This window comes from Rattus rattus, chromosome 9, assembly GCF_011064425.1.
Source record: "Rattus rattus isolate New Zealand chromosome 9, Rrattus_CSIRO_v1, whole genome shotgun sequence".
NCBI classification, from domain to species: Eukaryota; Metazoa; Chordata; class Mammalia; order Rodentia; family Muridae; genus Rattus; species Rattus rattus.
In genome coordinates, this window is record NC_046162.1 from 24,833,836 (window position 1) to 24,848,907 (window position 15,072).

At 36.4% G+C, this 15,072-nt stretch overlaps 1 protein-coding gene across 2 annotated transcripts in view; it reads right to left on the reverse strand.

Annotated features, from left to right (window-relative positions):
* The window catches only part of Gabrg2 (gamma-aminobutyric acid type A receptor subunit gamma2), an 86,936-nt gene that overhangs the window by 54,563 nt on the left and 17,301 nt on the right, over window positions 1–15,072 (reverse strand). For both annotated transcript variants that reach the window (XM_032914301.1, XM_032914302.1), the window contains exons 2-4: window positions 7,427–7,578; window positions 5,662–5,729; window positions 1,691–1,911 (exon numbers count right to left, since the gene is read on the reverse strand). In XM_032914301.1, coding sequence (XP_032770192.1) covers window positions 1,691–1,911; window positions 5,662–5,729; window positions 7,427–7,578 — 441 coding nt within the window. The remainder of the gene's footprint in view (window positions 1–1,690; window positions 1,912–5,661; window positions 5,730–7,426; window positions 7,579–15,072) is intronic.

Sequence of the window (15,072 nt, forward strand, 5' to 3'; positions counted from 1 at the left end):
AAAAAGAATCACACTGTAATAGTGGTGGTTGTTGGTTTTCAAACTGTTCATGAGCTACATTTCTTAAAACCCACAATACCACTGCTTAAGTGATAGAAATGCTATATTACAAAATTTTAATTTAAAAGATTTTCTAATTAACATAACTTTTCCTTTAGGACATTTGAGATGCTTTATGCTATAACAGAGAAATGAATAATCGTTCTGTGTATCTTCAATGGCCTATGAAGCCTGGATGAACTGAACTACTTCTTTATTAAGTGCTTTGATGGCCCCATTGCACTTAAACTTATTTGAGGTCATAGGGACCAGGGACACAGTTACAATTTGTACTTAGACACTTCACTCTTCATAGTAGGAAACATTAATCATTTTCTCTGTGACCATTCTTCAAAGAAAAGTTTGGCTTTACTCACAAATGAGATCTTAATTAAAATTGAATTTTATTAGAATTATCTCTCAAAATTAAAGTGATATTATAATTAAAGATAATACTGATAGATTGCAGATGTAAATATAGATTCAGAAGTATAAATAGCTCTATAAACATATGCACATACATATTCAGACATTTATAACTCAGATAAGCAACTAAATTAAAATCATCTCTCTTTATATATACATACATTGTTACAAGTCTTAAGCAGATCATAATTGACACTTTAAAAAGGCTTCTATAATTAAATACTGTTCCCCAAATTAATATTACTCAAAATTGACTTCAACATTATAATATGATGACAAGACTTGAGGTAGAGTGAATGATTGCAGATTTCACAAGCCAAAATGAACTCTGATTTATCATACAGACTTTGATTTCTATTTCTCTATTTTAGTCATTACCTTTTCAGGAACTTAATAAATTCCCAACGGATCTAAAATAGACACAATGAGTTTCTTTTGCAATTGGAGCCATTTTTCTCAGTAACCGATCTAACTATGGCAAAGATTTCAAGTCATTTGAAAGTATTACGGTTTATGCATTTAGTGTGAAGCATCACAAAGAATAAATATATTTTGGTATCCATTATATGTTAATGTAGATGCATATTGTTTACATTTTGCTAATATATAAATGAATTTTACATACATCATGCCCCAAGGTTAGCATTTTGCCTGTTACTAATTTCATCCGTAACAAATCTCTGGGGCAAGGTTCTTCCCTGTCAGGTACAGAATCAGTAGTTATAGCTCACAGATATTAAAGAGTGGGAGGTAAGTTAGTGTACAGCACAGTGACAGTTCCGGGTTCACCACTTAGTGTATGTCAAAGTCCCAAGCGTTCAAATGGAGATCTGTACGTTCAGGTTTCCTTATAATAAAACAAGGATTCTAAAGATGCCAAATGGTCCTGAAAGTACAGTAACTCCATCTCTCCTAATATTCAACATCTGTCTTCACTTAATACCTCTAAATAGAAAATGGAACAAGGGAAATGTAGTGCTGGTTACATAAAAGAGAATGTTGATGTGTATTCTAGAGCCAAGTTCGTTCTCATAAACCTTCTAGCAAGTTCTGTACATCGAAAACTTACAATGACCCTAGTTCATTCGACAGCAAGAGAGAAAGCAGAAGCATGTGGTTCCTTTTCTTTCCATTCTTCTTTCCTTCCTGAATACATAGGGTTGATTTTGCCCTTTTATTTCCCACAAGTACCTCTTCTCCCCTCTCCACCACCCCAAAAAAGTACCTTAAGGTGTAGAGAACTCGACCGTCATTCCAAATTCTCAGCATCCTGTTGGGAGTCGTGATCCAGTGAGCATCCGCTTTTTTGGAGTTCCTGAAGAAAGTGTCTGGAATCCAGATTTTCCCCACCATATTGCTATTCAACCGGAGAACTTTAATGGTACTGTTAAATTTCAAACGTCTGTCATACCAGGTTTGGGCAAAAAAAATATCAATTGTGTATTCCTGTTTTAAAAAGAACAGAAGATTTTTTTCATCTTTATTAACTTGGGTATTTCTTATTTACATTTCGATTGTTATTCCCTTTCCTGGTTTCGGGGTCATCATCCCCCTAACCCCTCCCCTTCCCTTCTATATGCGTGTTCCCCTCCCCATCTTCCCCCCATTACTGCCCGCCCCCCAACAATCACGTTCACTGGGGGTTCAGTCTTGGCAGGACCAAGGGCTTCCCCTTCCACTGGTGCTCTTACTAGGCTATTCATGGCTACCTATGAGGTCAGTCAATGTATAATCTTAAGAACAGAAGATTTAAGCGTTTGCGTATTTTCAGTCTTGGGCTTATCGCCAGTATGAGACAGCATGGAATAGTCCAAAAGAAAGCAGGTGAGGTCTCTACCTCGCCTCTCTTTCACACCTGTTTCATACATTTATAATTTCTGATCAAATATCCAAATCCGTGGTGAGTACCTTCCTTCACGCACATACAAATCAAAGGGGCAGGTCATCATTTGCTGGAGAGGAGTAAGAGTGAGTGTTCCCCTGTCCACTGTAGAGTCTTTAGCGTGATCTCTGCATCTAAGTCCCAAATACCAGTAGCAAACCTTTCACTTCACCCTAAATGTCACCAGATATCACTAAACATCGCCTTACAAGAATGATTTTCTGGGTTCACTCTTGTAGAGCACTACTGCAGCCCCGTGCACTCAAGATACTGAAATGGGGAGTTGTAGGTGCGTGTGCTTTACGATAAAAGAAAGGCTCTAAAGATGCTACATGGTCGCTCCTGTGAAAATATAAAATACGTAAAATGCTTTGCCTCTGACAAATAGAAAATGGGAAAGACACCTTACTAGAGCTTACGATTGTTTATTCCATTTCTCTACATATGATTAAAATAATTAAATTACTTCCGTTGCTCAGCTGTGCAATGCTTTTATTTGCGAGTTGGTTAGAATCAAGTTGTTTTATTAAGATAGCAGTGAGTGATTCGTAGGCTGGATTGATTTCTCCCATGGAGCACATTCTTAAATGTAATAATGACAGTTGAACATAAAAATTCACTTTAAGAGCCTATCAAGTGTAAAATGGATGAGTTCAGAAAAAAGACAAGGAAGTACTGTGTGACATTCCAATCTGCAAGACTGCAATCAGAATACAGAAGACCTGGTGTGGCTGACACATTCATACACAGCCCTGAGGGGAGAAAATCCTTCTTTGTTACTAGTGCTTTGTTAGCCTTCATTTTACAAAAGAAAAACTAACCCTAACACATGGATCCTGGATACTTCTGGTCTTTGCATTTTGACTTTGTCATCAGTATGAGAGGTTTTAATAAAAAAACAAAACCCCACTGCCATTTTGTGTGGTTTTGTTCTTGCTTTTGTTTTGTTTACTCATTGGTTTTATTTTTGTGATTTTTCAGCAATTCTTCCTTTGGGTCAGTTTCTGACTGTGTGCTTTTCCCTTGTCAACACATTTAATAAGCCACTTTGCATCTCTAATCCAAAGAATCAACTCTTATAACAATGAACGGCATCTTCAGTTATGTAGTATCATCACGGTCCCAAATAATCATTCCCGTGCCCTTCACTGCTTTCTATATTGATTTCAGTGAGGTTGATCTTAAATAGGAAAAGCAGAACAAATGAAAACAACTTAGAATTCTTATAATATGGAAAATTCAGAAGAGCCTCCTTACTTAACCCATACTTCATTTTATGATGTAAAGCATGAGCATCAGGGGCAGATGTAGTTTATCACAACCACATGCAATGTCAGGAGGCACGTATGTTACTGCATGCGCACTGTTCTATCGCCCTTTCACCTGTATTCCCTACTCCTGGGTCTCACTGTGACAGACTACAGTCGACTGTGTACACCCTGCACCTTTCTCACAGGTTACTTCTCAGTTCAAAAAATTTTTTATTGTATTAATTAATTCCTTTATTTATATATATTCCAAATCTTGACCCCCCATACACCCTTTCAGGGTTCTCTCCTCTACTCCCTCTCCCCTTTGCTTCTAAGAGGGTAGCCAGCAGAGAGACCCAGAAGAACAAGAGAATGAACAGAAATATGCAGCTGCCGAGGGTGAAGTTGGACGGAAACTCTAGAAAGTCCCAGAGACCTGGGATGGCGGAGGCTCCCAGGACTCAATATTGGTGACCTTAGCCAAAATGTCCAAAAGCAGGGATATAGATCCTGAAGAGATCACCTCCAGTAGTCAGACAGAAACCAACTTTACAGATGTAAACACAAACTTACCTTCAAAATTTTTGACCCCAAATTGCTCCTGTCTGTCTGACATTTTTAAGTATTGGGAAAACAACCAATTTTATGAACTATTTTTCAACTACTTAATCCTGTGTTAAAAAATAGAATGATGCAAAAAATCTGGACATATTTTAGATGCAAACAAAATGGCAATAAAACCACATTTTACATAACTAAGAAAAGTTCCCAGAGACCCTCATTCTGACTCAAAGCTAAGGTCTACCTTTCATTACACTTCCAGCATGGACAACTCTAAATTGTTACTCACAGACAGTTTTTTAAATATTTATAGTTTATGTCCGAATATAAAGGTTGTAACATCTGTCATTACTTTCATGGTTATGCAAGTAATGAGAGTTACTGAAATTTTATGTTGTCCTATCTGTGTTTTTGTATATAACAATACAGCATAAAATAAATTTATTCGACCATGGTTAGACATCAGTTTTAATTCATAACATCACAAAAATGTATTGTGTTCTTTTATATGTTACTATATTATGCTTGACATTGAAATAATTTTTTTGCTATGATATTTTAGCTGAATTTCTGTTTTTTACTATAGTTTACCATATTACTTACATTAAATTATACTATATTTCTTTCTTTTTATTTGTTATTTTATTTATTTGCATTTCAAATGTTATTTTCCTTCTCAGTTTCCACTCCAGTACCATCCCCTCCACTCCCTGCTTCTATGAGTGTCTCCCCAACCCATCCACCCACTCCTGCCTTACCATCCTAGCATCCCCTTACCCTGGGATATCAAGCAATCTCAGGACCAAGGGCCTCCGCTTCCATTGATTCTAGATAATGTCATTCCCGGCTACACATGCAGCTTGAGCCAGGCGTCCTGCATTGTGTACTCTTTGGTTGGTGCTTTAGTTCCTAGGAGCTCTGGGTGGTCTGGTTGGTCAATGTTGTTGTTCTTTCTATGGGGTTGCAAAGCCCTTCAGTTCCTTCAGTCCTTCCCCTCACTCCTGCATTGGGGTCCCCATGCTCAATCTGATGGTTTGCTGCGAGCATTTGCATCTGATTGGTCAGGCTCTAGCAGAGCCTCTCAGGGCTCCAGCAATAGTGTCTGGGTTTTATGTCTGTGGATGGGATGGATCCCTTATATTAGGTATTCAATCTAGTTTTTCACTTCAAATTCTGGTTGAAAATATAAATAAACAATATGTGCTCTAAGAAACATTTCAAATTTGAACAAAAATATTATTTCTATACCATCAATCATCTAAAAAGAAGACAGATTTCATGCGTATTTTCGGATCAACATTATATCACAGTTACACACATCAATTTTTATATCTATCCATGTTTGATTTTAATGACAACAATCTTCAATTTTTAAACAGCATCATAACCTGAAAAAGCAATAGGTCTGCAATAATGTATTTTGTTTTCAAAAATCTTGATTCCCTTTAAACAATATAGTCTTTATTTTCAAACTCATATAGGCAATTAAATTCTTTAACTCACCATATTGATAGCATTCACTGGACCAATGCTGTTCACATACATATCTGTATGAATTAATGTTGGTTTCACTGCAAGAAAAATTATAGAAATGTGTGTTTGGTTTTGCCAGGAACAAAATTTTATCCATTTAGTCTGTTTTTTAGCTTAGCTCACTAGAAATGATTTATTCACAACTAATTTAGTACTACTCAATACCACACATTTTCATAATAATTTCATCTTCAAAGAAATACCTCTTTAAGCAAGTTGTTTTTAAAAAACAGTGTAGTAGAAATCAAGAGATGCTTCATTCTGTTTGCAACTTCATTTTTCTGGTTCAATCTTTTTTTATTGGATATTTCTTATTTATATTTCAAATGTTATTCCCTTTCCCAGTTTCCCATCCATTTCTACAGCGTTCTCTCAGATCTCTTGGTTTTATTCACATAAATCCCTCCGAGCTCCAGAAACTGTGTGTGTGTCCTGACCACTCTTGATTGACGCATATAGGAAAGTGATTACGAGTGATGGGGGATCTAAGTTTTAAAAGTTCAAAGTAGACATAAAGAACAGTAATGCAACATTACTCTTGCTGGTGCAACCATCAACACTTCGCCCTCACACATCTCTAGCCAATAGCAAAGCAAAATCTTCCCCAACGACAGTACGCTGTAACTGTGTCGATGGTGTAAGAAACCTCTAAGGAAGCCTATTACACAGATTTGTTCTTCAGAACTAATATTTAAAAAAAATACATAGTGTGATATTCAAGATAGAATGAGCATGATCTATTTTAATTTAACATTTCATGAGCAGAAGATACATGAGATGGTTCTGGGCTCCAATTCAAGCCTACTTGTCTCATCCTTATTCAGTTTTTCTTGAAAGTACCATGCCCAATCTTCTATGGCAGACAGAGTGCTTCATTAACATTGATATCCACACCCTTTCCCTCCTATGAGTGAGAGTACTTTCCTGTCTCTTGACTCTGGGCTTGACACATCTTACTTAGATGGACAATATCTAAACAAAAGTGGGTGTGCCAATTCAAAGCCCCAACATTAAGTCTTATGAGAGCCTTCACTCTCTTTCCTTTCTCTTACTATGAAAACTATCCTCCTCGCTTGGGTGCTGACTCTTTAGAATAAGAGATTATCAGTCCAGTTTGGCTTGGCTTAGGTTAGCTTTTCTATCATTGTGCTGCCAAATAATGCTTACAGCTAAGTCCAATGAAACTTTCAGCTGGTAGTTCCACAGGTGAATGGACCCAGTATCCTCTCTGCTGTTCTTCGCCTTTCTTTTTTTTCTCTCTGGTGCCCTTTTGTAAGAACTTGTCACTTTTTATAAAGTCTTTGAAATATCTAGGAAACTATCTAGAAGCTCTTAACCTTCATCATTGCAATCCCAGGCTTGTCTGCTTTTTAGATTCCTTTCCTTCCCTTTCTTTCTCTTTGGGGTGCGTGTGCTGGTGTTGTTTTTGTTTGTTTGTTTGTTTGTTTGTTTGTTTGTTTTCAAGACAGTGTTTCTCTGTATAGCCAGGCCTGCCTGACCTTGAACTCACTCTGTAGAGTAGGCTGGCCACGAACTCAGATAATTGCCAGCTCTTTCTCTCTAGTACTAGAATTAAAGGTGTAAGCTACCACTTCCCATCTCACCTTTTCTCTATATTTAGAATTATAGGATTGTAATTTTTTGGCTCTAGAAAAATGCCAATATGTTTTTCTAATTGAGTAACTACTGCTGGTACATCCCTTTCTACAGCACAGAATCTAAAGCTTCCTCATACCTCCTATGTCAGGCCGAAGTTTGTTGTCGTACCCTTCCAGCAGGTTGTTTAAGATGACAGTGACATCACCCTCCGGAACTTTTGGAGTCAACACCCATGTTTTATTAGAAGCATAATCTTCATAGTCATCATCTGACTTTTGGCTAGTGAAGCTAAGAAAACAAAAATAATGATCACCAAACACAGAGATTACTTCCGGGTTGGTCTCTACACAAACAAGACAGAGTCAAGGAGCAATGAGCCAGGATCTCACAAATGCAGAAAACAGCACAAGGTTGCCTGGTGGTTAATCTAAGCAACTAAAGGGCAGATGGAGACTAAAATATTTTCTCCGGGTTTTTCAGAGCGCTCTGCCCTCGCATCTAATAATAAGCCATGTGGTACCTTTAATTTTGCCTTTCCATATTTGATGTTCATCTCACCCAAACCGCCCAGCCTCATAAAGGACATTTAAAAAATTGTAAACATGCTATTTAAATTATTGTAATACAGCCTAATAATTCAGCCACAACACTGTAACAGCTCCTTCTTTCTCCTTTGAGAAGTTAACTTATTCCGACCTATTAATGAAAGTAAGAGAGTGATAATTAGATTCACTCCCAACTCCCACAGTCCTCATAGCAGCCCCTCCTCCCCCAATTGAGCTATTGAGGAGAGTTCAGGCTTACTGCCTTTTCTGTCCTCAGGCTACATGATGTGTATTTTCTCGACTTCCGTGCACTGAAGGCTAGAGCCATCCATTTATCTTGTAGTTGTTAAGAAACTGGTACTATGAAGAGAGATGTTGTAGCAGACTTTATTCCACTCTTTGTCACAGCAATACTAACTAAGCTGGGATCTCACAGTGATGCTGGATATATTGTAGTCATATCAATAAAATTCATTGCTTCAATGGATCAAATAAACACAGGATTATATGTTATCAGCATCATATGCTAAAACCCGTTAAGAAATCCCTCCTATTTGGTATAGAAATGAGAAATGGATTTGAAAGATGACTTGAACCTCGTGATTCAATTTTCCCTATCACCCGTTCTAGCTCGTCCTTTCCCACAGTCAAAGTTAATTGTAATTTGCAAGTTTGAGGAAAATGTAAATTCTTGCCAAACCTTACCATTTCAGATCTATTAGCACTCCAGAAATCTCTACTTTAGGATGAAATTTGAGGATCGTGGAAAGTTCACATAGAAAGAGTCACACCCCAGCCTTAGCTTTGGTTTTCATATCCTAACTATGATATAGAATTGGTAATATTAGTCAGCAGATTGCGACTTTTAACAGAATGTATGTATTTTTAAATTTTTTATTACATTTTATTACATTTACATTTACTTGGAGCTATTTAATTGGTGGTAGGCAGTTGTGCACCTGTGAAGGTCAGGGCTTGAGGGAAGCTATGCAAACATCCTGGGGTAGTGTGTTCTCTCCTTCTATCATGTGGTGGCTGGGGAATCAACCAAGAGTCATGAGGCTAGGTGGCAGACACCTTTATCTTCTGAGATTTGTTTTTCCCCATGTCAAATCCCCCCTTTCCTCAATTATATCAATTATTGAAATATTTATAGATACAATGTGGATAAATTAAATATTTCTATGTAGTTTAAATATATGTGTAGGTATATTTGTACATAGGTATGTATCACATATGCATATATACACATACAGAATAGATAACAATATGTGGATGAGTAAGACAGTATAATGGTGACTGAGTTATTGATGTTGGTAATAAAGAAGAAAAAAGTGATATTTTCAGTGTAAACATTAACTTTGAAATCAGTGACAGTAATCTTTTATTTTATGGCTTTGGAATATAGTATCTAAAATCAATATGTATTAAAATCCTAATAGGGATGCACTATTTAGTAAGATGGTATGTGTGTGTGTATGTGTGTGTGTGTGTGTATGTATGTGTGTGTGTGTATGTGTGTGTATGTGTGTGTGTATGTGTGTAGTTCAATGTACTTTATATTAAATGAAAATCATAATACAAAGGATGGAACAATTTACTTACCAGTGATATTACAAAGGTCTCCCAAACAGCAAAGCATAACTTAATTGCCCACCATAACCACATGATAAGATTTTTATGGCTGAAGATGCCACACATTTTGCCTATAAAATCTAGAGGAATCAATCTCAAACCAACTGGGAAAATTCCTTCCTACTGGCTAGCTTTTATAGTGCCAAAAATGGTTATGAAGTCTGATAATGGAAAAAAGACGTCAAGAGCCTATCACTGAGTGTTACATAGTGCAATATTGCTCTGCCAGGTAAGGTAAGCCTGTTGGTACAACCAGCACATTTTTGGTTACTCTTATGGGGTAGCTACATGTCTTCTGATTGATTCATAGTTTTTTCCTCTAGAAGGGAACTCATGCCTGGTACCATTATTCTGGACCACTAATAAGGAAGTCACCGACCCTAGAGGAGAACCTAATGTTATTTTCATAAATTGTCAAACCATTTCCCAAAGATTATGTTTACACCTACAGACCAAGGCTGCTGTCAACTTTGGTCAGAGAAGCTTTGTTTCCCAGTAGCCATAGTTAGTGTAGAAACTCACAACTGGTCAATAAATCATGAGGGTTTGGCTGTGAGCACAACATAACTGTTAACAACCTTCCCCACCTCAATGCCCTGGAGCCTGCTAAGGGTCAGGACATATCACAGAAGAGGAGATAAAAAGAATGTCAAAGCTGGAAGATGAGACCATGCTGTTGAATGCGTTCTGGAAATGGCATGGTTATGACAATCATGAAGTCACAGAGGCTATGGGTACCTACAGAGAAACCAGTCAGCAAAAATGCTAGCATAGATGGGAGAGCATCTCATGAAGCTATGCACCTCTGAGGTGCTATCGTGCATTGATAATTGCTGGGGAAGGATGAATCATTGTTGTTTGGTGATGTGACCACCGGTATGTTGTCTATGCTCCAATGGATGGCCTCTTATCCATTGGCATAAGAGAAAAACTTATCAGACTTGGTAGGCAGTTTTAGAAAAAGAAGAGAACGTGAAGTGGGAAGGAGAATGGATATGTTGGTGGGGGTTCTAGCATGAGTCAAAGTGAAAGGATGAGTGGATATGATCATATATTATGATATACACATATAAAATTCTCAAGCAATACTGTTTTTGAAAGAATGGAAGTGACATAAATAAATATAGCATATGCCTGTATGAAATTATAAAACAAAACTGATAAAATAATAAAGTACATGGACAAAGCTGATTAAGGCTTATTATACATAAAGGTCTTGGGTGTCTTTTATCTGGGAATTAAATGGTCAAAGAGGGGTTGCAACTCGATTGAAATTAAATATTTCTACAACAGCATACCAAGAGGGCATTTTACATTTTGTTTTTTTAATGAGGATAGAAGCTTCAGGTAAGACTTCATTCTAGAATTTCTATCCTGAATCAGATAGCCTGGCAGTGTTTCCACCAGCCCTCCAAAGCAAGGCTTCACCACAGCCTTCCTCCCTGATAGGAAATTGCCTCTGGGTCTCAAAGCCTCATTCCACCAAAGCACTGCTAAGCACTGCCTAATGGAGTTCTAATCCTATGACCTAGATCTTCCTAGTGTGAGAAGGGAAGGCTTTCTAACAGGAAAAATTCAAGTTATTTAGTTTATGAGGAAAGAATATGGTTTGTCCATCAAAGTAACCATGATAGTATTTTTATTACCATAACTAGTCATGCAAAAGTGTAAGTGCCTTTTAAATGCCACCCTTTCTCCTTCCATTTCAGACACATGGAGGAATCTTCTTTCCTGTAATATAAAATGATGCTGACATTGTGATTTGATATGTCTATTTATAGAAACTTTTCACATTAATAAATGAGTGTCCCAAGCACAGTGGTACCGTGTTGATATTACGTTTACTCTCTAGCAACTGGAAAAAAACATTCAGTTAATTTAGGCATAAATATACTTACTTAGAAGGAGGGATATCACACAAAATGTAACTAATAATTTTTCCAATGTTATCCCTTTCCTATCAACTGTCGAAACAAAACCAAATTGGTTATTTAAAATAAATATATAAGTGGGAGTTTTATTTTCACACTTCAAAGTGCCCAAATAGACCCTGAGAGTCAAAATACAAAAAAAAAGATTAAGATCATGTATGTAAGTGTCAGAAAAATCTGGTTTAACTTCTATATTAATTTTCAGTTTGCAACCTGAGACAGTTCACTCAAACTTAGTAAATCAAAAAATGTTTTTTGCATCTTTAAGCACCCGAGATTATCAGTGCACATATTACAATGTATAGAAATAAGATGATTATTTAGTATTCAGGCCCATCATAATTAATATTAGGTAAGCAATGCTGGGTTAACATAACAGCTCAAAACCTGTAACTAAAGTCTGAGTCCGTAGATGCTGCTTCAAGGCATTTACCTAAGATTACTTCAGAAGACTTAAAAACAGATGTTTTCCAGGAAGAAAAATAATGAGCCCCTATATTATAAATAAATGAAATTTAGCTTCTCTACAGCTCTCCCAGCTGAGATCTAAATTAAAGGGGATGATGCATGATCTGGGATCATTTCCAGATTTGTCTTGAAAAAAATAAAGGGAAACAATTTCCCTCGTTCGTGGTAGGCTGTTTCTTCTGGACTTTGGAATTGGGACTCCTGTATTTACAGATGGGCTATGACAATGTCTGACCAACAAATGAGGCACCTTGTGAAACTGCGAGCATGCCTGGGCACAAAGAGACTGGTAATTATTTAAGAAAATCCATTTAACTGTTATGTGCCTGGAAAGCAAACATAAAGTTGGAAATCTAAGTTCAGGATCCAGTGAGAGTCCCCTGGGAACTACATAGAGTTCGCATTCTTTGTGGTACCTTTGAATTTAAAAAGACTTCCTTATAGAGGGGAAGAAATGCAATCAAAATTATTCTTAAATTAATTATCATAATTTAAAAAAAATCCACCTGAATGGCTTGTCTATGGAGCATATCCACAGTCTTCTCATTTGTTAAAAGCTAAGGAGCTCTTTAACCAAGAAGTGTCAGCAACCAGCCTACAGACCTCAGTGGAGTCTCTTGAAATGCTGACCTCTAAGATCCATCTTCAGTCATAAGTGAGGCTCTTTTTAAAATTCCATAATCCCTGCAATTTCTTCTATAAATTTCTGTTCCCAGTCTGCCTTAGTCATTTGAATCAGTGTCTCCACGTTTTAAATCATGGTATTCATTTTTATTTCAGTTTTTACAAATTTATAAATGGTTTAAACTAAGCTGTAACTATAAACATTAGCTCATTTTAAAACTGATAATGTGTTATTTACAAAAAGACAGGACTTGTCAATAAAAGTACAATTAGAATTACATAAAAATTTCTAAATATTTGATTTTTGTACATATTTGGGGTGCTTGCAGTAAAAATTAAATAGCCTTAAGAAGTATTATATATTTATCTACACCATTATTCTAAAAGATTTACTACAGCTTGAGGTTAAATAGGGGGAGTCTCTATTACACTCACCCAGCATAAAAGAGCAGACAATCAAAAATTAAACTGCATGTGCTGCTTAAATGAGCTGTTATTTAAATCCATTCATATTCACTGCCTCATATATGTACTCCATATTTTCTTTCTCTAATATAGGTAATGTATTCAAATAAAATAACAAATAAAAATAAAAATAAATCTCATTTATTTTTATGCTTAAAATACTTTTAAACCACTCATGCTAGTGTGGTTTAAAATCCGTGCACCGATACTATGTTGGTACGGAATACAGATTTATTTTAGAGACACAATTATTTATGTGCACAATATTTTCCATGTTGTTATACATGCCCTGGGTCATGGATTTTTAGAAAAGTGACAGCTTTGAATAGTTTATATTAAAAATGCTTGTACATTGGAGCTTTGCTCTGTTAATTTTATCTTTAGGGATAGAGAATTACTGGCACTGCCATACCTGGCTTTACAAAGTCTCTGGAAATCTGAATGGAGATGTGTAAATGATCCACTGAGCTCTCTTGTTAGGGTAGAAATAAGCAATGTGTCTTTGTGGGTGCAGGCTTGGTTTTTATCATTGAGATATAACAATAGCAAATATAGATATTATTAAATATTCATAGTGTTATAGAAAAAACTAAAAACCTCAATGTGTCTCTCACTTGTGTTGTAAATATGAGTGCTTCTATAGCTGCCATCTTCAGACATCATTACACACATTCAAAATTATCAATAGGCACTTTGGCTTGGTTTGTCAAATACATAAGCTATAATCTATGTACTGCAAGACTTTGAAAATAAATTAGGATAAAAGAACCCTCTATTGCAGTGGTTCTCAACCTTCCCTTTAATATTGTTCCTCACTATACGTTGACCCCCTCAACCACAAAATTATTTTTGTCGTTGCTTTATAACTGTAAATTTGTTATGTTACAAACTGTAATGCAAATATTATGTGTTTTCCAAATATCTTACGGGACCCTTATACGAATGAAAGGCTCCTTCATCCTCCCCAAAGATTGTTACCCCCAGATAAGAACTGATACTCTATGTGTAGTCATCAAAGAGACAACACAGATAAATGATTCTTCCAGCTCGTTTTCCCTTAGGAGAATAAATTAGTTTATAACTGAGCCCAGTGAACACTATGGAACCTTCAGCAGAAAGTTAATAAAGTTCACATTTTGTAAACTTCACATTGTAGACAACAATGACTTGATATGCCCTTGCTGGGGAATTACAGCAAACCTTGCAGTCTAAGTTAATGGATGTGATCAGCTGCCTTGTTTCAACTTGTGTTGTGTTTGGAAAGCAAAGCTCTCATGTAAGGAAGACAGCTGAATGAGCTAGAGGATAGATCTGAAGAGGGAGGATGTAGTAGAAGATTCACAACCACTTGGACTAGAGACATTGAGATCCTATGAGAGTGTACGAGAATCAGGACAGAGTGCTGGGATCTTGGATCCATCCTATTTTCTAGGTGAACTGAAACTCTTGGAAGATACCTTGGTTTTCATGAATAGAGGATTCAAGATGGCAGCAGTCCCATTTGAAGAGCCTTCAATAGTCTGTGCATTTGTTTCCTGGATGAATGTGTAGCTGACCTTCATAGCCATTGCTAAGAAGGGTTCAGTGAATGGATAAAAAAAACATACATGAATGTAGATCATTCTGAGAATGCATAAGTCAGCTTAGAATGATTTTCTTAGCTCACATGTAGCTCGGTTCTTGGAAATACGTTTGTATCTGTTAATAAGTATGTATATTGGTTAGGCAATTGTCATACATACTGTCCAGCCCATAAAATGAAAAATATTTATTAACAGCATATCACAAATAAGTTTCATTAGCTGAAATGAATCATGACGACAAGTGTCAGAACCTTCCTTTTGTGCTCCCTTGTCTAAGTTCTTCATAGAAATAAACATTTACAAAAGTTTGCTTTAAAGAGAGGATGTTTACTTTCCAAACAGGCACAGAAAGTCTCACTGTGTGTTTCATCGAGGATGGTGTACAGTAAGACAACATTGCCAGCTAGATGGTGAATTTAATTATTTATCCTATACTAAATTAAGAGTTAGAATTAGCTTCCCAAAATGTATCTGCTTCAGATAAAGAAAATGAATGTTGGAATATAGGAAGTGATAGAGTCAAGCATGAAG